This window comes from Urocampus carinirostris, chromosome 4 (assembly GCF_059441175.1).
Source record: "Urocampus carinirostris isolate Australia breed hairy pipefish chromosome 4, RoL_Ucar_1.0, whole genome shotgun sequence".
In the NCBI taxonomy this organism is placed as follows: Eukaryota; Metazoa; Chordata; class Actinopteri; order Syngnathiformes; family Syngnathidae; genus Urocampus; species Urocampus carinirostris.
Window position 1 is genome coordinate 41,231,087 of NC_142352.1, and position 26,803 is coordinate 41,257,889.

The 26,803-nt window shown below is 38.6% G+C and overlaps 1 protein-coding gene across 1 annotated transcript; it reads right to left on the reverse strand.

The window, feature by feature from the left end:
- Positions 1 to 3,774: 3,774 nt before the first annotated feature.
- Positions 3,775 to 24,641, reverse strand: LOC148367594 (fibulin-7-like). The gene is made up of 8 exons (XM_088333280.1): positions 24,497 to 24,641; positions 20,119 to 20,278; positions 19,846 to 20,016; positions 19,571 to 19,696; positions 12,714 to 12,893; positions 12,496 to 12,633; positions 6,431 to 6,566; positions 3,775 to 6,316 (listed from the first exon to the last, which is right to left on the reverse strand). Exons 1-8 carry the CDS (start codon positions 24,563 to 24,565, stop codon positions 5,953 to 5,955), a joined length of 1,344 nt encoding a protein of 447 aa, XP_088189406.1. The 5' UTR covers positions 24,566 to 24,641; the 3' UTR covers positions 3,775 to 5,952.
- Positions 24,642 to 26,803: the final 2,162 nt, after the last annotated feature.

Below are 26,803 nucleotides of genomic sequence, written 5' to 3' on the forward strand. Positions count from 1 at the left end.
CCTGCGCCAGTCTCCAGTATTCGGTATCGATCCCGTCTCTCTCGTCCTGTCTGACATCTCACTCCAGTCTCCTGTTTCCGGTATCGATCCCGTCTGTCTCGTCCTGTCTGATATCTGACTCCAGTCTCCAGTATCTGATATCGATCCTGTCTGTCCCGTGTTAGGGTTTAAAAAAGAGGAAGCAGCCAATCAGCGTCCGCAACTGTTGCCAACGGAGCAGACTCAGGTGCCCTGCATCAGTAATCATGACAAAAATATTTTCAACGTCATGCATTTTAGAGAAGAGTCCAAGTTATAATGAAAAAAATAGCAAGAAAAATATCTTGTGAAAGCACTGTCTGTATTTAAAAATAGTACACATTTTTGAGCGGTTAAATTTAGTCTTAGAAGTAAAGTAACCTACGTCGTAGTTTTATTCTGTTTATTCGGAGAAGACAAACGTTTTACTTGGGCAGCAAGAGGAACGTCTTGCAACGTCTATATGTAGACAACAGGGGGCAGTGTAGCTCCGTGTTTTCGTTTAATTTCCCAAATAAATGATTACCTTTCGAGACAAAAACAGATACAGTACAGTAAACATAAATACGCGAAACTGGACTGTTTTGCCTTGTGTAAATATTTCAGCAACGGAATAGATGTACAAATAATATTTTCGTTTAAATTTGCTTATTTAATTTTCTGGGGAGGTCAGTCAAAAGAGTAATCTAAAACTCCCCCCAAAATGAACCAAATTCAAACACAAAAATAATTTTTACCTCAAAGAATATCTAAATATGTTTTGTATCTTTAAATATATTTATTAGTGTCAATCAAAAAATATATCAAATTATTATTTGTATTTTTTTCCGGTGGTTGTTTCCCTCACAAAAATTAGCTCAACAGGTATGTTGTGTGTCTTGAATATACAGAAATACCTAAGTTGTTGCGGTTAATGGGGAACAGAACCCCCCGCAAAAAGTAGCATCACACCTTCATAAAAGCCCTCAAGGGGCAAACTTACATCGAGATAACGTCCTTGCCGACTGAGTATACGACTGTAAAAAATAACAATAGATCTACAAATAAAAGCACAGAACACTGAACTGCAGTTGAATAAATGGTGTTTTTGTCATTACATAAAAGTACAACGGAATTGGAGAGTTTTTACTTTCAGTGCAGAAAAGTGATTTCAAGAGCGGCTGGCTAGCTGCATGCTAGAATCGGAAAACCTCGGTTGGAGCCTGGTCTCCACGATAATTAAAATACCAATGGCCTGAATGTAGCGGTTATCCATTGATTGTAGCTCCAGGTCATCAGTTTCATGGGTAATGGGTTTGGCATTGGTGATATAGGCTCCACAGAAATAACTTAAGCGTTGTTAGCCTAGCAGTAACAGTAGGCCATACCTGCAGCCTTAGTCGCTTCCTGGACCTGATAAATTATCCACGCTGCACCTGCGGGTGATCAGCATCTCTTAGCGCTCTTCTGACTTTCCTCAGAGACTGATTTAATTCCTCCCTTTCATTTTCAATGTAAGCAGCCAAAATACTAGCTCAGCTGTAGCCATTGACTTGTTTGCCCGCCCTGCCAATTGACTGACAGTATACACCAGTCTATCGCAGTCGCGCACACAGACAGTGGGACACAGTCATGCCCACACAACACACAACACACACACGCCCTCCCTTACCTGCCCCTGTGATAGCATTTACTGTCTGCTGTCTGCTCTAAACACAATGCACTGTATGGTGATATAAATAACAATAAGGACAATTCAAATCAAACTCCGCGAAGCAGTGAACCGAAGCACGAAGTAGCGAGGGGTCTCTGTCATTCGAAATCCACTCACACGCACAAAAAAATCAAAATTCACAATTATGTAAAATTCATTAGAAGACCCTGTGCACATGCAGCTAAACTGCCCTTTGTTTGTGAATGGTGAAATTACAAAATAAAATTACACAGTTTCAACATCAACATTGGGAGAAAACGTGCTCTAGGACTATTTGTCTAATTTAAAGGTTATTCGTGTACAGTAGAGTGAAGCACACACACACACACACACACACACACACACACACACACACACACACACACACACACACACACACACACACACACACACACACACACACACACACACACACACACACACACACACAGACCTACAAATTATTTGAATTTACCTTGTCGCCACAGGGCAGGGATTACGCTTGCAGCACCTTGAAAGGAAGATAGGCAGAATAACAAAGCTGTAATTCTTTGGATGAATAGCATATAATATATTCTTTTTGTGGTTTGCAGAAATAGAAAGCATGAAGATAAAGCTCTAAAATAGACATTATGTATTATTTACCGCCCCTTAGTGTTAAAATAAAAAGCTTCATCCAATTAAGAAAATACAATATTAGCCTTATCCTTTTTTGACTCAACATGAGCCTTACCAAGAGGGAGGTCAAATAATACACTCTGTCCCTTTTTAAGGGACTTTTCTCAAACCTGCACTAAGCACTGCAGAGATTTTCATTCATCAAGAATGTGTTTAGGTGGCACTGCAGCTGAGTGGTTAGCCAACCACGGCACAGTTCTGAGGTCATGGGTTGAAATCCAGCTACCAGTCTTCCCATGTGGAGTTTGCATGTTCTCCCCGTGCTTGCGTGGGTTTCCTCCGGGCACTCCGGTTTCCCACCACATTACAAAAACAGGCATGTCAGGTTAATTGTCCAGTCCAAATTGTCCCTAGGTGTGAATGAGGGAGTGAGCTGTCTGTCTCTGTGTGCCCTGCAACATGCTGGCAACCAGTTTAGGGTGTCCACTGCCCGAAGATAGCTGGGATGAACTCCAGCAACCCTGTGATCCTACTTAGGATAAGTGGTGCAGATAATGGATGGATGGAAGAATATGTTCAAACACAATATCCAAACGACAAATATGAAACCATTTAAGATAAGGAAGGTGAAAAAAGTTAAGAAATCTATTCTGGCTGTGTAAATAAAAACAGCATTTTCATCCAGTTAGCATCTCATATTCAGCTGCCCATTGTTCTTTTTGGGTTTTTCTTTCAAACATCCCTAGTTCTCTGTCTGGCTCCTTGCACATACCTATTTTGTTTCAGTGCTATGCAAGAAGCTCTGCTGAGGGAATTGACGGCCATTCTGCTTTCTCATGTCAATCTTGGTCACAGTACAGATCCTCATCTGCACTTTGTTACAATACTGCCTTACAAACCGCATCCCTGATTGACCTTTTTCTACTTTTTAAATGGCAAACTTTTACAAACCATTTATAAGTAAAGTAGATGAGCTAAACATGTGCAATATGTGATTTGGACCAAATGTGCTCCTGATGCTTATTTGGGTGAATTTAGGCAGCCAGGTTGTTCATGCTCTGTATGAGCATAGTAGCTCTTTGAGAAGCCTGTGTTTGGCACTCTATTTGCAGAACAGCTCTGATCTGAGGCCTCTTTGGAACCAGAACCTTTCAACGACAAGAATTTCACTCCCTCTTCTATGAAGGCCAACGAGAGGACATGCATACAATATCAACATGAAAAACTCAAACAACTATTTTTCACACAAAAAGGACACATTTTATTTTTACTAGGGACATTGAACATGTTCACATTTTAATACATACCTTAAAATCAAAAACATTTTTGACTTGCAATAGCACAACACAATTATAGATGTGAAAAACAAGTTCTAAAGTCAGTGAACAGCTTCTAGAGTAATAAATTTATTTATTGAGAAAAGGCACATCACATTAGAAAGAAAAGAAAGGAGCACCCCGAAAACTGGCACAAAAGTAGACAAAAAACTAAATATTGATCCCAACTCAATGTACTCACACATTGATTTTGCTGTACTATGGGTGGAAAATCTAACACAAAGCTATTATGGTGTGGTCACAGGCTACCGCTTTCCCTGCCATCTAAAGGATTGTTTGATTGTTTTGCCGGTCCTGAGAAAAAGTCAAGTTATAAAAATGTCCTAAAAAGCATCATTATTATCCTTCCGAGTAAAATGTATCGGTACTTGTTCTGTTGCCAGATAATTCAGCCAGTCTAAAATTATTTTTCTTATTTTATGACTTACTTTGATAATCATTTATAAAAAACTTAGAACAATTGTAAATAAGAATTGCTGGTTTTCAGTGTAATTTGACTGATTTTATTTTTTTGATATCAATTTGTATATTATTTCCCCTTTTCTAGAGTAATAAAAAGGGAATAAAACTTAAAAAGACCAAATCATCTGATGTAACTTAAGGCAAATACATTTATTTTTTTAAGGGAAAGAGTTTTTTGGGTCATTTTTTTAACAGTGTGTCACAATTCAGTCAACGAATTTTATAAAGAATATGTGTTTATAATTATTGAAACGTAAATTTGTGGACCTTTCTGGATAATTGATAATGGGAAAATTAGAATACAATAAAATAGAATAGAACTCAATTGTCTTTATTGTCTTTGACATCAACATTGTGAAACATTTTATGCAACAAGATTAGACATAGCACTCCAGGGTATGCATGCAAAAACAATTTACTGGAACACAGTTTGTAGTACTAAATAATTCCCTCATTAAGATGGGAATTGATTAGGTCATTAGTTCATTTTACTGAAGAACATTGATTAACCAATTATTGGTTTGATGGATTAAAAATGCACTCCCACAACATTTGGATAAAAATAAAAAAATAACACATTTTGGGTCAACAACCCTCACAAACAATCCCAACAATGTAGTTGTTTTAAATGAAAGAAAACATAAAATTGTACCCACTGCCAACATTGGTCATTTTTAGAAGAAATAACAATAAAAAATATTTTTTACAGGGATTTAACCTCCAATTGCCACCGCTCAAAATTAGGATATTTGTTCAAAATACGTTTTGAATCCCAAAGTTTTTAACTACAAAGAAAAAAAATGTTTTGCAAAAATCAAGCAAAAAAAATAAATACCATAAAAATGAGTCATTTTGTAAAACTCTCCAAAGTCTTATTTTAGTTTTAAAAAAAGAAATAAAAAAGGGTAATTTATTTTTGAACCCTGAAACAAGCATGCTGTTGTTTAGAACAACCTAAAACTGCTCTTATTCAACTCCCAAATATCTTGGTCATTATGTTTAAAACAAACCTAAGTATTATTTATTTTCTTTCTAACGCCCTTTTTTTGGTATGTATTCATAGGCAACCAAAATCCTTGGCTAGTTGGGTACAAAACCACCCCAGACAGTTCAATCGAAGTGGTAAATTAGTACATTTCTTAGGCAATTTGAGTTAGCTTTGACTCGATTTTATGTTGGCACTTTCAAATTATTTTTGTCCTCATATAAGCACAGAAGTACAAAAAAGCTGTAATTTAGCTACAGTAAAGTATTTTTGGAATATAAGGCGTACCTAATAAACTGCAATTTGGGCATAAATTGCAAAATATCTTGTTATTTTTTTTTAGCTTCAGATAACTGTTAGCCTGTAGCCCAAATACCAACGTTAGCTTTGGAAAAACTGCCTGCGGTTGCTTGAAAATGAAAACAAGCATGCATTGCAAACAAACGTTGGGCACCAAGTTAATCATTTTATACATTTATTTATTCATGCATTTATTGTGTTGCATTTAGGTTACACACTAACAGTTAGCTGAAGCTAAGAAACTAATAAGACACTTTGCCATTATAATAAGTAATATGGACTCAATAGCAACAACCCTAAACGTTTCATTTCTCTTAACTGATATGAAGTGTGCGCTGCAAACCCAAACAATTTTGATTAGGGCCTCGATCCAATCTTTGATGCATTTAACCACGACTCTCTTCCTTTTTCTTTGGTCAGGAGTGACCGCTGCAATCCTGTGGAACTTCAGTTTACCATCACCGACGTAGGCTATGAAAGGGTCTATAGTGCGTAAAAAATGGTACATAAAAGGCTGAAATTTTTAACCTTTGGCTACTCCCCCCTACCAATTTTTCCTTTCAGAACTCATATGGGGAAACAAACATTGTGACCTTGGTGATATACCTTCCGAGCTGGACCCTTTTCTCCAGCTCGCTCATCTCCACCTCGGCTTCCAGGGTGGCAGGGCCCTGCACCGGGCTACTCAGCATCAGCTGCCCCGTCAGGCGATCCGAACGCTCAACCGTAAAGTGGCGGCGGGCTTGCCTCCCGCCCAGAAGCGAGAAGCGAAGCGTGTCACCTATCGGGCGCAGCGCCGAAACCCGAAACATGACGCGAGGAGCCGACAGGTTGGAGACGACGGCCAGGTAATGGTAGGAGAAGGAATTCGGAGCCAGAGAACACTGCTTGTTATCCACGGGGCAAGGATTACGCTCGCAGCGCCTTAAAAGGAAGATAAGAGGAATAAGAAGATTAAATTGTTTGGAAGAAATAGGGGCTGATTTATTCTTGTTGTTTTCAAGGCATGTTTGACAGTGATTGCGAGGCCGGGCTTACGTCGGTGATGTTTTGATGTAAGTGGCGTGCGGGTTTTTGGGGCAATCCACGCGCACACACTGAAAGCCTCCGTATGTGTTGACGCACATCTGCTCCCTGCTGCAGTTGTTTTGTCTTGTGGCACACTCGTCAATGTCTGCAAGAAGTAATCAGTCATTCGATATAGGTCTCGCTTGAGAAATCCATTCAGGTGTGCGAAGAAATTGAATGGCTGAGCTGTGAGGAATTTATTATGTCATTCACTGCCGTTCGTGACTATGTCAATAATCAATTTTTTTGGCATGGAATGAATTAAAGTAGTGTCGCCAGTGTAGAGAATTTAACGTTGAGTCAGAATTTCATTTTGCACTTCAGAATGATGACAATGTGAAAACATGTGAATTCAAAGCTGTGTTTTAATTTAATTAACTGGCAGCAACTGGATGAATGCAGGGTGGTGGGGCGTTATGTCACACGTGTGAAGAAAAGGTTGCCTTGACAATTTCCCCCTGGAGGCCTGCCAGAACGGTGGGAGCAACCATTACAATGACGTAATAATTAAGCAAACATTATTTTTCTTTTAAAATGGAGCCAGTTAAGATATGAACTTCTATCTTTCTTTGTTTTATTTTATTGTTCTCGTTTTGTTTTGTGTTCTATTCAAGTTTCTTCTGTGGATGACAAGTAAAAAAAAACTCCAAAAATCCGAAAGTGTCTGTGTCTTGAATAAAGTACATAGAACTATCAAAAACGGTAAAAAAAAAAATCACTTAAAATTGTGTGTAGCCTCCCTTCAGAATAACTAAAAAGGTTTCTCATCTATTTTCCTGATATAATGATCTAAAAACGTGTGTAGTGCTCCAAAAAGGGCAAAACAAGTTAAAAAGAATAAACTCAGCTCTTTAATTTAGCTGGTCAATCAATTATTCATAAAAATGATTTATTGCAAATGATTTAAATGATTGATTTAATGATTCAAAATTATTTTCTGCTTTAAAAAAAAATGTTTATCTGAGTTTGGGAACTTTGCTGTTATATTTTATATCTATTATAGAAAACACCTAAAGCTTTTTGAAACTTTGCAAAGTCACCCATCTGCTTTTTATTGATTTGTATTTGTTAATCCAGGTACTAACCAATATTTAAGACAAATTTCAGCAAAACAACCAAACCACTCTCCAGATAAAATTGAATTTACAGCACATTTTATTTCACTGTGAGACATTAAATTATTTAATAAAATTTATGTCACAAGAAAAATGCCAAGGCCCTGTGTCCCACATGAACAAATATACCACTTCAAACTTATCCCCTCAAAGGATAGTGGGATGTTCGGACGCGTTCTAAGGGATGGGCAGAGCACCTGTATGATGCGGCAGGGGTAAACCAGTGAAAGCTGTCGGGCCCTGCTTTTGAACAAAAGAGTGTGTTGTGTCACCCTGACCCGAGTGACATGGTCGCTATCTTTTGTCCCTTTTCATCTGGAGGGACGAAAGCATGACCAATTTAGGTGCCGAGGTGCCAAACTTGTTTGAGTGTTTGGGCTTTAGGGTTGGCCATGGTCCCAAAAATTTTGTGTATGTTTTTTGCTATTGTTTCCCCTTTTCGATTTTCTTTGTTATTGCATGTGTTTGTCGTGCTGTCGGTCACCCCTCTTGAGAGATATGACCAAGGTGGATGGAGATAGGTAGATAGACAGACAGACAGACAGACAGACAGACAGACAGACAGACAGACAGACAGACGGACAGACGGACAGACGGACAGACGGACAGACGGACGGACGGACGGACGGACGGACGGACGGACGGACGGACGGACGGACGGACGGACGGACGGACGGACGGACGGACGGACGGACGGACAGACAGACAGACAGACAGACAGACAGACAGACAGACAGACAGACAGACAGACAGACAGACAGACAGACAGACAGACAGACAGACAGACAGACAGACAGACAGACAGACAGACAGACAGACAGACAGATAGATAGATAGATAGATAGATAGATAGATAGATAGATAGATAGATAGATAGATAGATAGATAGATAGATAGATAGATAGATAGATAGATAGATAGATAGATAGATAGATAGATAGGTAGGTAGGTAGGTAGGTAGGTAGGTAGGTAGGTAGGTAGGTAGGTAGGTAGATAGATGGATAAAAAGTGTTGGTAGCAAATGTTGTTGTTTTGTCCAGCAAAACTTGATATCAAAAATACCGCAACATCAGTTCAAAAATCTGAAAGCCTATGACAAATCATTAATTTTAAGAGTCGATAGAGATAAAGTACTGTATTATTACAACATTATAGTCAAGTGATTTTTCTGTGGCACTTCCAAAAAGGGATGGCATCATAGAACTTGCCTCGGCTGTCACTACAATGGAAACGCAGACATAGTTAACATGACCACGGAAGAACTGGCTAATTGACTTTTATCTTGCCCAGTCTACAAAATCAGGCAGACGAACTCTTTTTACTGCTTACATTTGTAACACCCAGTCGATATTTTATTGATCCGCAAGAAAGAAAACCCCCAACAAAGTCAATTTGGCCCAATGGAAAGCTACGGAACAAAGAATGCTATACATTAAAGGTTGTTATCATGTTAAAAAGAAACTAATTAAATTCTTTTTAAAAAAAGAATTGAAGAAAAAAACTCAGTTGGCACAAAATATTACGTACTGGTTGTAATCTCTTATCTTAATTTTCTGCCAGTATGCTTATTCTTGCTACTAACAAAAGTTAACTGGCGCAAGCAGCGCTCTCAACTTGTCATTACTCATCTATATTAATGCTGTTAGCATTGATATATTTATATTTTTGATTCATTAACCCCAAGTTTTGACTATTTTGAACTGTTTACATCGTTGTTACTATCGGCCAATCTGTTCTTTGGTGACCACACCCTTTGAGCGGAACTGCGTTTGTAACCAAGGGGATTTAATAATAAGGAAGAGCTCAGGGGAGGACTTTTAGTACAGGTTTGAATTTATTATCTGAGGTTTGGGCTTTCTCTTTTGTCCTTGCAAGTTCAAAAATAATTAAAATATCTTGTCTCCTTATTTTGAGTGTCTTCTAAATACCAGTCAGATGTGCTTTCAGTTCCTAATTATTAGAATTAGAACAATCATCAAAGCCCCAGTGTGTAATACTTGACTACTAAATGGCACTGTTGTGTAATGCAAATGAAAACCAGTGGGAGAGCAAGAGATAAGACGGCAGACAAACATGGTGGCGAGCTAAGTAGGGATTCCACTACATTTCTCTACCTATGATTTTTTTATTTAGATAAAAAATTAACATTTGTCACAAGCCAGAGATGGGGACAGGACCCAATAGCGTTCGTTTAACTTAGTTTTATTGAAAAAAAGAGAGCAGTGCTTTCTTCCACGATCCGATGATCGTCGAACACGTGGCACTTCCGCGTTCTTGCCATCAGCCACCCGTGCGAGCGAGAATAGTTGTGGGTGGCAGGAAAGCTGGTCGGTAACCGGGACAGGGGAGCAAGGGCGGTAATCGAGTCCAGAAAAAAAGTCGGCAACAAGTATCAGGCTGGAAACAGGGCAAAACAGGTCGTGGTCAGGACAGAAGAGCAGGGCAGAAACGGGTCCAGAAACAGGTCGGCAACAGGTAATCAGGCAGGAGAACACAGAGCAGGAGATTGGAGGAGGGTACAGTACTTGCCTAGCAAAAGCGTAGGTTCGCAGGACGGTCTGACGCCGATAACAGGGAGCCGGGGGGGTTTAAAAAGTGGCAAGGAGCCAATCAGCGACCAGGGCTTTTGGCGCCAACGGGGCAGCCGCAGGTGCCTCGAATCAGTAATCATGACAACATTGGTATGATAGTCCATGTATTTTTGACTAGTATGCAAATCAATGTTATTTTTTTTACCTGATGAAAGTTTTTGTACTGTCACTTAAATGCCATTGATAGCAAAGTATAGTTGTGAGCAGTGTTTACACTGAGATTAGACGTGGCACTCCAGGATAAAGACGTAATAAAGTCTTGAAGAGAAAAATGAACTAAAAAGAATGTCAGCAGGATATATTACTGTCATGATTACTGATGCGGTGCACCTGAGTCTGCTTCGTTGGCGCAAACAGCTGTGGACGCTGATTGGCTGCTTCCTCTTTTTTAAACCCCCGCCTTCCTGACGACTCTCGTCGGACCGTTTTGTGAACCTATGCTACACGCTAGGCAAACTTTTGTGACCGGTGACTCTTTCCTGCCCCGTTTCCTGCCTGATACCTGTTGCAGACCTCTTTTCTGGACCCGTTTATGTTTTTGCTCCTCCGCCCCGGCCATCGACCTGTTGGTTCCTGCTGTCAACGACTACCTTCGCTCGACACGGAAGTGCCGCTACCGCGTTCCTGCTATCTGCCACCCATGACCGACGATCATCTGATCGTGGATGCAAGTCCTGTTCTCCTTCTTAATAAAAACTCAATTGGGTCCTGTCTCCGTTCCTGGTCTGTGACAACTACACATGTATTTATAGCCATAGCAAGCAAGGATCCATGGAAATATGACAAAATCTCAGCTCAATAGCTGATACATTCACCTACACAGAAATAAATACAAAAATTTAAATAAATACAATGAAATGTATTTGTCTCTGTATAAACTGCAAAAAATCAATTGATTTATTTTGCATACGTGTTCTTATTTTGTAATTAACCTGTAAAAGAATGTGGATGGCAATTGATTCATAAATTGTTGAGTGTATCGTTTTACGAAAATAAGTCTTAATGTAACCCTGCGATTGGCTGGCAACCAGTTTAGGGTGTCCTCTGCCCACTGCCCGGAGATGGCTGGGATGGGCTCCAGCCCCCCCATGACCCTAGTGAGGATAAGCGGTGCAGCTGATGAGATGAGAGATGAGAAGTCTTAAAGTAAATGTAAAACAATACAACAGTTGATGTTGAAAATGCACAATATTTACAACCTAACCTACTTTACAATTGCTGTTTTGAGTGTGTGTCTGCGTGTGTAGGTGGCGTCCGTGTGCATGTGCGGGAGTGTGTGTGTGTGTGCGTCTGTGGTTGAGTGTTTGTATGTGACTTACAGGCTTCGGAACGATTGAACCTATTTTCGTGAAAATTTATAAAGTTGTACTTCAGGTCTCCACAAGTGTCTTTTGTTAGGTTTCGGGTCAAAGCACCCCCAGTAAATACCAACAAAATCAATAAACATCTGCTTTTGTGTGGTCTGTTTTTGCAGGGTCTCGAACGCCGTCTCCCAGCCAAATTGGGCACTGCACCTCCCTCCACTACCAATTACTCCCAGCAGCCGAATCTAATCTTTAATCAGCCCAGCAAAGCCAGGCCAGTTTGCTGGTACAGACCATTGGATCACACGTTGGCATATTGGTGAGGCTGAACCCCCTGTGCGTGGGTGGGCAGCAGGGTATAAGATTAGGGACTGTTAAACAGGGAGGTGTTTTGTGCATGATGCTGCTCTAGTTAAATTGGTCCCACCAGAGTCTCAAACTTGTATTAGTAAAACAATATAATAATACTTTAAGATATACCATATTTAGTGGTGTACAACACGCAATCGTGTATTACATGCAACCTTAATTTTGTATTATTTTAAATTAAAGTGAGGGGACTCACAAGTTTGTTCCGTTTTTACGATTGAACAAGTGCAAAGGAGATTTTTTGAGATTCCAGTTCTTTATATTGACTCAATGTTGTTTGTTGTTTCGGCTATTGCATCATTGTCACTATCCACGAATCACGTTTCCGTTCTCTGATATCCACACCCTTTAGGGCTGTTTTTTGTAACCTTGTAACAAAAGACTGGGCACCGAGGAGAGTTTTAGGAAAGGATGGATTTTTTTTTTGTGAGAGCTTCTTCCCTGGTCCTGCTTGCAAGTTGAAAATCCATTGATTTTGAGTTTTTACTAAAGTTTAAACTAAACAAATACATTTATGTAACTTAGCTTCAAAGAGATACCCGAAACATCAAGAATCCAGAAAAGGAAGCCCTGGAAGATGTTAAATAAACATTGGCAAATGCTTCATATGTTCCATATACTGGATGGTTTTGACCAGGGCCACATTGAAAGTGTACCTTTACAGCTGCGTCCATCGCGGGTCACATTATATCCGGCAGGACAGGTGCAGCGGTAACCTCCGGCAGTGTTAACGCAGGAGTGCAAACACAACCTCCCGGCCTGCCCGTTATGAAACAGCTCACATTCATCTATGTCTGGAATGCACAACACAATACGCTCATTGTGAAGCAGCGTCGCTCCAGGCTTCCGTTAGGACACCGCTAATTAGTCATACCGGTGCAAGTGGCACTATCTCTGCCAAAGATGGTATAACCTGGCTCGCAGGTACAGTGTGTGGTCCCCTGCACGGTGCTGCAGCGTGACGGCCGCACAAAAGAGGCCCCCGTGTCCGATGTCAGCGTAGCGGCGGCGGCCGCGGCCGTGGCAGCGGACGTGTTGGTTATGGTGGTGAAGACTATGGAGGAAGTTGGACATTTGGTCAAAGGGATAAAAATGGTAATCAGCATTGGGATGTTATTTTGTCAATGTAATCCTAAATAGTTCCTAGTTACCTGTAGACAAATGTAATCAGTAAGGTAATCCAAATACTATATTATTCAAGTAATGTAACTTAATTTCTTTTGGATTACTCCAATACCAAATATGCTAATAAAAGACAGAATTAACAATGTAAATAAAACAACTACATTTTGTATAACATAAACGAGCAATATAACCTTGAAAAAGAATTGGATTGTTGATTGGAATCCTATAAAAAAGTCCTCAAATTTTAACCACGCTGTATAGTTTTTGTTAAGCAAAAATAAAACTTTCTCTATCACATGGCAGACAAGATATGCTATGTTTTAGATCACATTAAGAGGACATTGAGAACCCACTAATGTTTTAAACCAGGGATGTCCAAAGTTTTTACTCTCATACAGGTGTCCAATAAATTGATATGTGGTCTGCCAGTAATGTTGACCTTAGTATAAAATAAATTTGTACAAAAACGAAAAAAAAAAAATATTTCACCAGATGATGGCAGCAGCCCTTTGGCCACCTTGCCCTTGGCTTTCTGTGAGAATTTTAGCCCAACTCATTCCCTAAAAGGCGACTGTAGATTAAAAAAGGGAAAGTTGACTGTAAGCCGCCGCTTCCTGGACAAGTGGAAATTGGAGTCTTTTTACACCGAAATCTGAAACAACTGCGTCTGCCTAATTTGACAGAGACTGTGGCTGTTTTCAAAGAATATAATACCAAAAGCCACTGCCAAATACAAAAAGCTAAGTGGAAACGAACACTGCGAAAATGTGAAGCAAATGGAAGCTGTTTTAACGGCACAGCAACGTTTTTTTGCAAAGGCTAGCTATGAGGCCGTGTCGTTGATCGCTAAGCACTACAAACCTTTTACTGGGATTGTATTTATTTAGGACTGTTAAAAACAATGACGAGCAGTGCTAGGAATGAAATGGACTGAACCATTTCAAGGGAGTGGAGTTCTTACGAGGCTGCATTGTTCACATTTTTGTTTTGATTTCCTTTTTTAAAAAATCATCTTTTCATCCTATTTACTTTGTTTTCACGACCATAAGGCGCAAATACAAGTCTGTAAAGCGCACCTTATTGTCCGGTGTGCCCTGTGTGTGATAAAAAGCGGCAAACAGCTCGATGACCTAAGGGTTGGGCACCAGTGCTAAGACCGGAAGGTCACAGGTTTGAGCGTTGCCAAAGTCATAGACTTACAACATTTCTGAGGATCCGAAGTTTTTGTAAGATCGTTCACATTTCAAACTAAATTCTACTTGTATGCAATATCCTGTGACTTCTATGCATGTCCTGTGTGAACGAGACAAATGTTTTTGCAGAAGAGGACACGTGCGTCCTTTGTTTGCGGAACTACTCATGAATACTAACGTCGTAGCTTATATAGCAATTTTAAAAGTTATTATTCTAATGGAGTTGTCCCCCAAAACATTAATGAAATATATATATATATATATATATATATATATATATATATATATATATGCAGCATGGCGGTACAGTGGATAGCGCGTGTGCGGTACAGTTCTAAGGTCATGAGATCAAATGTCCTGTGTGGAGTTTGCATGTTCTCCCCGTGCCTGCGTGGGTTTCCTCCGGGCACTCCGTTTTCCTCCTACATTCCAAAAAAACATGCATCTTAGGTTAATTGGGCGGTCCAAATTGTCCCTAGGTGGGAATGGTTGTATGTCTCTGTGTGCCCTGCGACTGGCTGGCAACCAGTTCAGGGTGTCCCCTGCCCACTGCCCGATGGATATATATATATATATATATATATATATATATATATATATATATATATATATATATATATAGCCACCCGCTAACTGATTTTATATATATATATATATATATATATATATATATATATATATATACACTGCATATAGAAGAAGGGAAGGACCACTTTTCACAGCAAAAATATTAAAAAAAAAACAAATAAAGTAAAAAGCTTGCATATTATTTTTCTGACTTTACTTTTAAAAGAAAAACAGAAAAAGATCAGAACGTAGTAATGACTCACTAGAAGATAAGGGTTGCTTTTATTATTTTTCTAGAAACAATTTAATGCTATAATTAAATCCAGAATTACGTTTGAAAAAAATCTCAATAAACCATCCGTGTGATGGTGACAGCAAATGTTAAGAAAACCTTTGACTGTCAATTGAGGCTTTAAGCTTTCAGGAAACTGGTGACGGGAACTAATCATTAAACATTTTCGACGGACGGTGTGCCCCAGCTCCAAATAGGCTAAAAAAACACTGCTTTAGATACCATCAGAACACAAGAAGCTTAAATACATAGGGAAAAACAAATACACTTTTTTTTCCTCAATTAAAATAGTATTGTTTCTGCTTGGCACATTGTAGCGCCAGTAAGCCGACTAGCCACAGGGAGCAGATAAAAAAGGAAGCCTACTGTGTACGTCACCCGCTAACTGATTAGGTCCTAAAGTTTATAGCAATTCAAAAACAAAGCAAAAAATACATATACACACACACATATATATATATATATATATATATATATATATATATATATATATATATATATATATATATATATATATATATATATATATATATATATATATATATACATATTTATTTATTTAGTTTTTTAACTTAACAAGCTGAATTTTCGGAATGAGCCCTTTTTTTTTTTGTATCTTTCGGCAACGCATCACGGCACAGATAGCCACTCACCCAGAAACTGTCCAGGACTGTAGGGTTAAATTAAATAAATCCGGCTTTGTGGCTTGTACCTTTGGCATGTATTGGAAAACCAAAACACTGAAAACTGTTTGTTATTCAGTAGAGCAGGGCATTCCTGGATAAAAGTGGTTTTATTTCATCGCCAAATTTATAATCTATTCAAGTATGTTTCAGTTGGAAAGAAGAACAATTAGATTACATTAGATTGGTTGGACTAGTTAGTTACGATTTATTGGAAATGATCTTGCTTTGTTCTCAATTGTATGATGGTAGCTTATTTTTTGTTATTTTCTATATAACTGATTGATTTTGTCTGCAAATACAGGTATTGCAAATGTGCTTTTTTTTTTGTGCCTTATATGGCAGTGTTTTTTAACCAGTGTGTTGGGGCACACTAGTGTGCTGTGAGACCTTATCTAAGGTGTCACAAAATCACCCAATTTAATATTTGCAAAAAAGAATGGTACTATTTTCATGTCTTTGCTTTCTTCCAGTGATCAGCCGTTTAACTGTCACGTTCATCGTGGATTCCATTTTTTTGGTTTTATTTTTGGATACTAATTATCTGCTAATGAGTTTGTAAAGGAAATATTGTTTTGTTTGGGGGAGCCATTAGGGATTGGATTCCAACAGATATAAAAATAAATCAAATAAAGTAAACATGTTCCAAAATAGGGCAGCACGGCGGCGCAGTGGTTAGCGCGTGTGTAGCACAGTTCTAAGGTCATGGGTTCAAATCCAGCTACCAGTCTTCCTTTGAGGAGTTTGCATGTTCTCCCCATGCTTGCGTGGGTTTCCTTTGGGCACTCCGATTTCCTCCCACATTCCAAAAACATGCACGTCAGGTTAATTGGCCGGTCCAAATTGTCCCTAGGTGTGACTGAGCGAGCGAGTTGTCTGTCTCTGTGTGCCCTGCGACTGGCTGACTACCAGTTCAGGGTGTCCCCTGCCCACTGCCCGGAGATAGCTGGGATGGGCACCAGCACCCCCGCGACCCTACTGAGGATAAGCGGTTCAGATAATGGATGGATGGATGTTCCAAATAAGTTTGTTCGTTTTAATGATTATTTTCTCATTCTATTTGTAAAAGCGAAACAAAAAATGAAAAAAGTTTCTGTTATTCCATTGGTATATATTTTTTGCTCACCTAAAGGTGCAGTCAGGAGTTTTGAGATTTTCTGCTCACTGACGCCATCTCTTGGCTTAAGTCACCTTTGAAGCTTCTGTCAACTTGCCTGTGTGCAAGTGCAAATACGTGCATTTCTGAGACAAGCTTGAAAAAGCTCTTTATTATTTATCTTTTTTGGGGGTTGGGTTGGCGTTTGGAATGTTTATAAACAGTCATTTTCTTGCTTTCACCATTTTAATGCTACCTTAACAGAAATCCTAACGCAAGAGCATTAAATCATTCTGCACCCTTCCCATGTTTCCTGCTTTTAAATGTCTTGCGAGTCCCGAACAGTTCTGATAAAAGTAAGATTAAAGCAGAGCGGCGTTGTGGGGATTTTGATTTAACAAAGACCCTTAAAATATTCTATTTTCAACTTTTTGAAGACACTTGTTATTTTTGTAGAAAAAAAACACTGTTTAAATAGACTGAAATCCAAAATGACAGCAAAAGTATACACCAAAATTAATAACCTGTATTGCCTCCTGATCTATGGTGCTCACAAAACAGAAAAACACTTCATACTGTCGTTGTAAGCATCATTTCAACTTTTAAAAAATAATAACAAAAAGCAACCATGACATTTGTGAAAGGATTTAATTATTACATTTTTGACGAAGTGCCTCAAAATTTATTTTTTATTTTTTAAAATGTGCCTAGTCTCAGATAATAGTGAGCAACACTGTTCTATGATGAAAATTAGCTCCATCCAAAAGAGGACTTGTTACTTGTCTTGATATATTTTGAAGTTCACTCTAAAAACATCCATTATCTGCACCGCTTATCCTCAGTCGGGTTGCAGGGGTTGTTTAGCCATCCCAGCTCTCTTCGGGCAGTTGGCAGGGGACACACTGAACTGGTTGCCAGCTATAGTTGCAGGGCACACAGAGAGACAATTCACTAACTCATTCTCACCTTTGGACAATTTGGACCGGCCAATTAACCTGACATGCATGTTTCTGGAATGTGGAAGGAGACCGGAGTGCCCGGAGGAAACCCACACAAGCACGGGGAGAATATGCAAACTCCACACAGGAAGGTTTGATCCCATGACCTCAGAACTGTGCCGCACATGTGCTTACCACTGCGCTGCCATGCTGCCCCACTCTAAAAACAGTTCAGTCAAAAACAACTCAATTTGGATCTAGAGTGAACTAAGTATGGCCTTGTTGACCCTTTTTTGGGATTACTTTGGTCAGACAACCGCTAAAATGTAGGTAGTTTTGATTAAAATAACCCCCCAAATTGGGTTGTTTAATAAAATAAAACATTAAAAAACAAGAACTCTGTAAAATTGGTTAATTTAATTTGAAAACTGATTTTAAAAAACACAACCCAAACTTGGATCAATGTGATTTATAAATTAAAGAAGGATGATATTGTACAAAAAGGGGAAAAAAGTAAAATGTGCTAATTCTGAAATTTTGTAAAAGAAACTCAACAAAAAATCTTATTAGTTTATTCTATTTAGTTTCTTCTCAGTATACAGTATGTGTCTGGAGTACAGCACCTACATTTGTAAATTTCTGTGGGTGGATCTGCCCTGAGATTCCATCTCAGCTGGAATCTCAGTGAAACTGTTTAAATCTAGTCTTAAAACACACTTCTTTTCTATAGCTTATGAATGACCTATATTTCATGTTGACAATATATATTTATTGCTTTTTAATGCTACAACAATTGCAACCAGGTCATCCTTTATATTTTATTTTTGATTTCATTGTTTGTTAATGCAACATCCATTGAAGCCTGGTCATTCTAGAAAGGGCATTACCTCATGTGCAGTCCCTTCTCAAGGTTTCTTCATTTTCCTCATGTTGAGGTTTTTGAGTTTTTCTTTGCCCTCGTGTAAGTTTCGGATCAGGGATGGTGTCATAATAGTATGTAGTTTGTAATCTCTGTTGTTTGTGCAGCCTTTTGAGAGTGATTAAAGGCTATACAAATAAACATGACTTGACTATTTTTAACATATTGATTTAAATCCAATTGTTTGTAGAGTGTAATGTATAATCGTTTTTCAAATTACAAAAAAAAAGTTTAAAGAGTTTCCATCATACAATAATTTCTCGTTCTTTGCAGGGGTTGCGTTCCGAAAACCTCCCGCAAATAGAAATCTGCGAAGTGGAAATGTTAATTTATTTAATTATTTAATCAATACACAAGAACAAACCTAATTTAGAGGCTCATGTGTTTTTTTAATCAACTAAAATTAAGTACTACTGTATTTTATAAATGTTTTTCTTTTACAAATAACTTCTGTATGTCAAATTATAATTTAAAAAATAATCTTGCCGTTTTTTGGCACAATTATATGAATTAAGGACTCGGTCCACTTTACTCTATATGAGTACTTTTCTGACATTTTGTGGGCGTTATGGAAAACTGCATATACCTTCGGATTCTGTCCTACAGAAACCATATATTTTTCCATTATCAAACATTTTTGAAAAAGTGCCAGGGAGCCACTTAGGAGTGCCAAAGACCCTCATTTGACTCCAGAGCAAGTTTAGTGGGTTGAAAAGTCCAATTCTGTTGGCGATAGAAAGCAGCCAATAGCCAATAATAATGCACAACCCAATGCACGATGAAAATCAGTGAAGTAGCGAAACCGTGATATGTAAACCACAATACAACAAGGGATTACTGTAACAGCCTTGTTTCCTTTTTATCATTATAATTCGATGTGAAGCTCCCCATTTGATGCATTTTATCTTTAGTACATACATGTTGGTAGAGGACTTTGGCAAGTTTCTCCCGCCCAGCCTTTTGGACAGATGCAAGAAAACTGGTTCACTTCATCCAAACAAGTTCCACCATTAAGGCAAGGGATGGACGCACACTCGTTGACTTCTGAGTGAAAGCAGACCAAGACAGACAAGGTTTTTGGAACAACAGAATATTTTGAAGGGCGGTTTCATTAAAATAGGCTCATACAAGGCAGGCTCTTAGCCTGACAGACAAAGCAAGACACACTAGATAAAAACAATGTTCTTCTTCACCTCTGCATGTGGGCTGTTGACCGCTCCAGCTGAGACTTTCCTGGCATATTCTACTCTCGGTTCCCACAAGTTCATAGCCGGGGTCACACAAAAAGTGCACTTCATGGCCCACGCTGTGCGATTTGCCCAATTTTCTGCCATTGTTTGGCACATCCAGTTTTGGGCAGGTACCTCGTCAAAAGAACCAATGCAAACATCAATATCAAGCTTGGTATACTATGATATTTATGACGGTTATGTTTATTTGAAGCTGTCCTCGTATTTATAACTTACTGTTTATGGTTCTGGTGGAGTGCTTTCCTGCGCTGCTCTGCAGCAAGTTTATTTTCTTCTTCAGGTTGCGCAGACTTTGCAAGTAAGAGGCCTCATGTGTGGACAGAAGTTTCAGGATCTGTTTCAGGGATCCTTGCATTTCCAGTCTGCTCGAGCAGTCCTATGAATCCAAAGTCAGAACATTGTAACTCGCTTCACAAAAATATCCCCAAGATGTCAAGTTTGATCCGCAGTTTAAGGGGGTTACGCATACCATTACCAGATATGGGTATCAGATTGAGACCTTTAGTCATGTCAAGGTATCGGTAGAGGCCAACGCCGTAATCGACCATGATGTTAGAGGCCATTATAAAATTAGTGGGTAAGAAAAATATAAAATAATTACAAAAGAAAATCGTAATTATTTTAAGTAATCTTACAGTAAAAGTTCTGTTAGGATACAAAAATGTTTTCATATAAAATCATGTAAGTACTCGAACTGATACCTGTCTGAAAAAAATAACCAAAAAAGTAACCAACATCCTCAAAGCATGTTATAGTGCTCTGGATTTTCTCAACACATCTTCATCCGTCAATCATTTTATTTGACAGCTTGATGAACCGGATACAAAAAACATGTTGTCATTCATGAAAATTTATGTCATTATTGGATAATAATGCTTTTGAAAATATGTAAAAATACTTATGCCTTTTTCAGTAAAATTGCTGGTGTCTGAAACTTTCGGCCCCAAAATGTTTCCTATCTATCCCAGAAATCCAAAATTAGCTTGTTTGATTGAATATTAAAGATGGTGTCCGTAACTTCAAAATATTCTACTTGCTGACGCCACCTTCTGGCTGAAATTATCAATGCAGCCTTTGTCAAGCTTCTTTTTTTATGAGTGCAAATAATTGAAATTTTTAGACATGCTCGAATGAAGTCTTTCTTTTTCAACTTTTTGGGGTTTGGGTAGGCATTTGGACTGTATTTAAAACAGTCCTTTGCTTACTCTCACCATTTTCATTCTAGAATAAAAGAAAACCAGGAGCACATGCCTAAAATCACTCAACTCCTCCCCATCCGCCCAATGCGCTCCGTGGCCATAACACCAAGGGTAAAAGTAAGCTTAAAAGCAGACAGTTGGGGTCGAGAATATATAAGTAAAGGCTCTTTGAACTCAATTGGACATTGTCAACACATACATACTAGAGAAAATATTTATTTAAAACGTTTTAAGTACACCTCAAACTATGTTCTCTACCTTTAACATTGCACATTTGGCATTTTTGGTGACAATGATCTAATGAACTTTATAATTAGCCCAGATTAGACAATCCTGCAGATACTTTTTGCACAAAAACAATTATCTCTGGTCATGAAGGACAATAAAAATCAATAAAATAATTAGTTTTGAGGATTTTGAGAAATTTTAGTCTGAAATATTCAAACGATTAAGTGTTACCGTACATTGAGAAAAAACAGTTGTGATTAATTTGATAACTGTTTAAGTGTAAAGAAATTTCATAAAAGTATAAGCTTATTAGTTGCTTCAACGTGTTTTAATATCTTGCTATAACTGAGGTGAGGATAAAAGTATACAGGTAATTAGAATAGAATAGAATAGAATAGAATAGAATAGAATAGAATAGAATAGAATAGAATAGAATAGAATAGAATAGAATAGAAATGTCCTTTGTTCTCAGTATAAAGAAATACAACGGGATTGGAGGTATTGTCCTTTCAGTAAAGAAATAAGATGAAGTTAAAAAATGACAATTTGTAAAATCAGGACAAAGGAAACCATTATATAATACTTATATTTCGTAAATATGTGTGATTTCCTGAGAAGTTGTGCAAGTATCAGGATTTACAGCATACAGTATACAAATATGCTATACAATATAAATGTTATCTAAAGTATTTTAAAGTAGATTGGCTGAATACGATTTAATAAGCTGAAACCTGCTCTGATGAAAAAGTTGAAAGACAGTTCGCACTTAAGCTGGTCAATATTTAAATGAATATACTCAGACAAAAGAATGTTTGCTCAATCTAAGTTGTTGCGCGATGGGACATGTTCTTTTACAGTCATGTACTGTAAGTCAGAAATCGGATGATCCCAATTAGATGTGCAGTGTTCTCCTTTGCCCGCGTCCTACACGCATAATTTTTTCTGGGAACGCATCGTGTCAAATCAACTTTTTTGACTCGAAATTGTCATTATCATTTTTTAACAAAGATTTACCGCACTCCAAACTTTTCGTGAGGCAGATCCGCCATTGTTGTTTTGGTCTCGCGGTTCGAGTTTTCGTCTGCACGCCGATCTCCAGTTCGAGTTGTGTAGTGAAAGTCCGTTTCTTTTTAGAGAACCGGCTTTTTCGGCTCAACTCATTAAAGAGAGCCGGCTCTCAAACGGCTCACTTGCTTTGATGCATTATATTAAGAATGATTATATTGTATAAAGAAGTTAAGAAGAAGTATAAAAGAAAGAGAAAATGAAAAACGACAGGTTTGTGGTGATCCCTTTTAATCAGTATATTACCAACAATAATTTAATGCAGAAAATGAATTAATATTTGAATAAGAAAATGTATTATTCTACTTAATTATATTTGCATGTATTTTTTCCTTCTACAGTGAACGTCCAAGCGACTTCATTTTTGAACTTTTTTTTATAATAAACCTCATTCATGTCGAGCAACTCAGTGTCTCGCAACAAAATGTTCATTAACAATATATTTGATACAAAGAAAGGCATGTACAATATAACATGTTAAACTACATAAATAAACATGTTTGAAAAAAAAAGTTTTTTTTGTATTTGTAAGGGAAAATAGACCCATAGATCTCTGTTGGGACCCATAGATTTTTGAGCATGCGAGTCCCCGGGACCAACCTCCTGTGTGGAGTTTGCATGTTCTTCCCGTGCTTGCATGGGTTTCCTCCGGGCGCTCCAGTTTCCTCCCACAATTAAAAACCATGCATGTCAGGTTAATTGCCCGGTCCGCATTGTCCCTAGTTGTGAATGAGAGAGTGAGTTGTCTGTCTCTTTGTGCCCTGCGACTGGCTGGCAACCAGTTCAGTGTGTCCCCTGCCCACAGCCCGAGGATGGCTGGGATGGGCTCCAACACCCCCGCGATCCTACTGAGCATAAGCGGTGCAGATAATGGATGGATGGATAGATCGGAAGGGGGATGCTAATAAAAATTAATGTGTGGATCAGGTGAGGAAAAATGGATCAAGACTCGAGATTTCGATATACCGGTACTCAAAAACTATGTATCTGATCCAAGGTAAATCAAGTGATGTAATAAAAAAGAAAGCCGAATTTACAGCACATAAAGGGCCTCACTGATGGTTTGTGCTTGACCGTGCCTGCAAACAGATGCGAAAGCTAATCTACTAACTGGGCACATCCAGGATTTTGTCTTCCAAACATTTTATTGCTGGATAGTCACTTTTGCATTGTAATTAGACATTTTTGCAGATGTTAAAATGTTTCTGTTGTCTTTATTTTCCATAAATAGGGTTGTTTGTTTCTTTGTCTGTTTTTTCATTTAAAATGCAAACACAGGTTTCGAGAAAACGCCTTTTCAGCAATATCCTTTTCAAACTCTTGAATGATGTTGACAACCAAATGAAGGAGTCATACTATTGGTGGTTAAGGTCAACCAAGTCAACAAAATATATTGATTACCTACTTAATGTTCCAAATCTATTACTGTTTTTACACAAACAAAGGTACATTTTTTTTTCTTTTTTAGAACAACTTCTTATAACATACTTCTAGGTTCTCACCCTTTTGCTCTCCAAACACCCCATCCCCTCATGCATTTTTTTAGGCAACAAAAATGTGTTTTCCAGCAACAGTTACGTAAGAAGAGTCAATATTTGTTGGTACCATTTCTGATCTTGGCGAGGCTTGGAGAGGCTTCAGTCATTAAGAGCTCGCCTGGTGTTTATCGTGTATATGTCAAAGGCCTCTTTCTACCACATTTCACATGTATGGTTGACATTAGCACAGCGTGTAGGAGGCATGCAGGTATGCGGCGAAGAGTCCATGCCCGTCTACCTTTTTTCACCTTTCTTAAGATACTGTATGAGAAAAAAATGTACTATGATGCCATATATGGACAGAAACTGTACACAAAATAATCAAGCAGTCAATTCATGAGTACAGCTAGACCAAACGCAACCGTTGACATATTTTCAAGTTTTACTTTAAACAAGTGGGCTTTAAAATAAAAGTTCAATACAAATTGTTCAAATTAATGTATTTGTATTTTGGAAGTGATTAAACACACTCAATTCTCAATTATTTTTCAAAATTCTGTAATGAATCCTTCAAGACAAATTCCAATCTACAATACAATACAAGTTTCACTCCTGAAATCTTACCTGTCCAGAAGTCAGAGGCAGCAAACAGAAACCAAGCAGAGTGATGAGAGTTGTGACTGATAGCAACATTTTGTAGCTATAATCTTATAATCGAGCCTGATCTGATGGGCAACGCCTGGGGCAGTGTGAACTTGAAGTGGGCAGCCCGACACAGTGTACAAGAACTACTCCAGGTGAGTGAGAGACCAAACTGGTGGGGAGGTTCCTATGGAATGTGGGTTTTGACAGCCAAGAGCCAATCAGAGGACAAAGATACAGTATGTTCCTCTCCATTTCACAAACACATTTGGAGTGTACATGCTCTGCGTGGGTTTATTTAGTTTCTTCATGAAAAGGTTTGCTGGTTCAGGATGGAATATACTGTGGATGTATTCTTTAACCACACTATATGGCATGCAAATATGGAAAAACAGACATTATTGAACTACATCGGGGTATGTTTTCTGGAGCTTAACACAGAGTAAACAGTTGAGAGCTCTAAAACAATGTAGGCCGAAAATGATGGACCATTATCGACATCAGACATAATGTAACTTTAAGGAGAAAACCCTACCTCAAATAATAGGGTTGGGCGGATCAATTCATATATCTATAATATTCATACTAACCAAGTACTTGGATTGGATCAATACAATTGCCCTGGGATCGAGATACACTCCTCCACCAATCTCTTCAATGTGGTACTTCTCTATGTAGATAGCAGAGATAGCATCACAAAAGAACAATCCCAAAATCCTTTTCGACACTGTAGCATCGCTTACAAGCCAACAGATTATCCCAGATAGGTCCACCCATTCAGCCCATGACTTAATGGTCTTCTTTAAAAAGAAGATTCAATGCATACAGGAAGAAATTGCTAAAGACAGTATTAATACAACACATACTAAAAGGGCTGAAATCTATAGATGCACGACATGGTGGCTGTCCAGGGAATTTGTCCCGTTTTAGTGAACTGTCACTCGATAATCTTAAACTGGTGGTGAATACGGCCAAACCGACGACTTGCCTGCTCGACCCGCTTCCAGGTTCACTTATCAAAGGTCTTTTTGGGGTCCTTGGACCTTCAGTTCTAAACATTATAAACATATAACTCTCCTCAGGTGTAGTTCCAGCGGCTTTTCAGTCCGCTGTTATTCAACCTACACTGAAACGACCCAACTTTGATCCAGAAAGCTTATGTAATTATAGACCTGTGTCAAACCTATTGTTTCTTTCTAAGGTACTTGAAAAAGTAGTGGCACAGCAGCGGAATGATTTCATATCCGAGAACAATCTTTTTGAACCAATGCAATCAGGATTCAGGGCTAACCACTCTACTGAGACAGCTCTGATTAAGGTAACCAATGATCTCCTACTGGCAACGGACTCTGGCGCTTCATCACTTTTGCTGCTGCTGGACCTTAGTGCTGCTTTTAACACAGTGGACCATAATATCTTACTAGAACGGTTGGAAAAATGGATTGGTCTCTCAGGAACCGTCCTCTCATGGTTCAGATCCTACCTCTCAGATAGGATGCACTGTGTTAAATATGGTGAAATGACATCTGAGCCCTTTAGTGTTACCTGTGGTGTTCCGCAGGGTTCAGTGCTTGGCCCCCTTCTTTTCAGCATTTACATGCTTCCATTAGGTAATATTATTCGCAAGTATGATATCAGTTTCCACTGTTACGCAGATGACACTCAACTATATCTTTCGTTGGAGGAACCTCCCACACTAAATTGTGGAAATTTGGAGGCCTGCCTCACTGAAATATGAGTGGATGTCACTCAATTTCTTGTGTCTTAACTCTGAACAGACCGAAATGTTAGTTATTGGTCCATCTAAATGCCATGACTTATTCTCAAAAACTGCTGTGAACATTGACAAATGTCACATCACACAGAGTGACTCAGTTAAAAATTTAGGTGTCATATTTGACCACGATCTGTCCTTTCAAACACATGTAAAGACAATTACTAGAACCGCTTTCTTCCATCTTCACAACATTAATAAAATTCGTCCTATGCTTTCTCAGTCGGATGCGGAGATTATAATTCACGTGTTTGTTACCTTCCGTCTCGATTACTGTAATGCACTACTCTCCGGTCTCCTGAAGTCCAGAATCAAGAGTCTTCAACTTGTACAAAATGCTGCAGCGAGGCTTTTAACTAGGACAAAGAAGTCCGATCACATCACGCCGATTTTGGCTAACATGCATTGGCTCCCTGTTAGCCTAAGATGTGATTTCAAGGTTCTCTTAGTATTATACAAAATCATACAGGGACTTGCTCCCTCATATCTTTCAGATCTGATTTCCCCCTATGTTC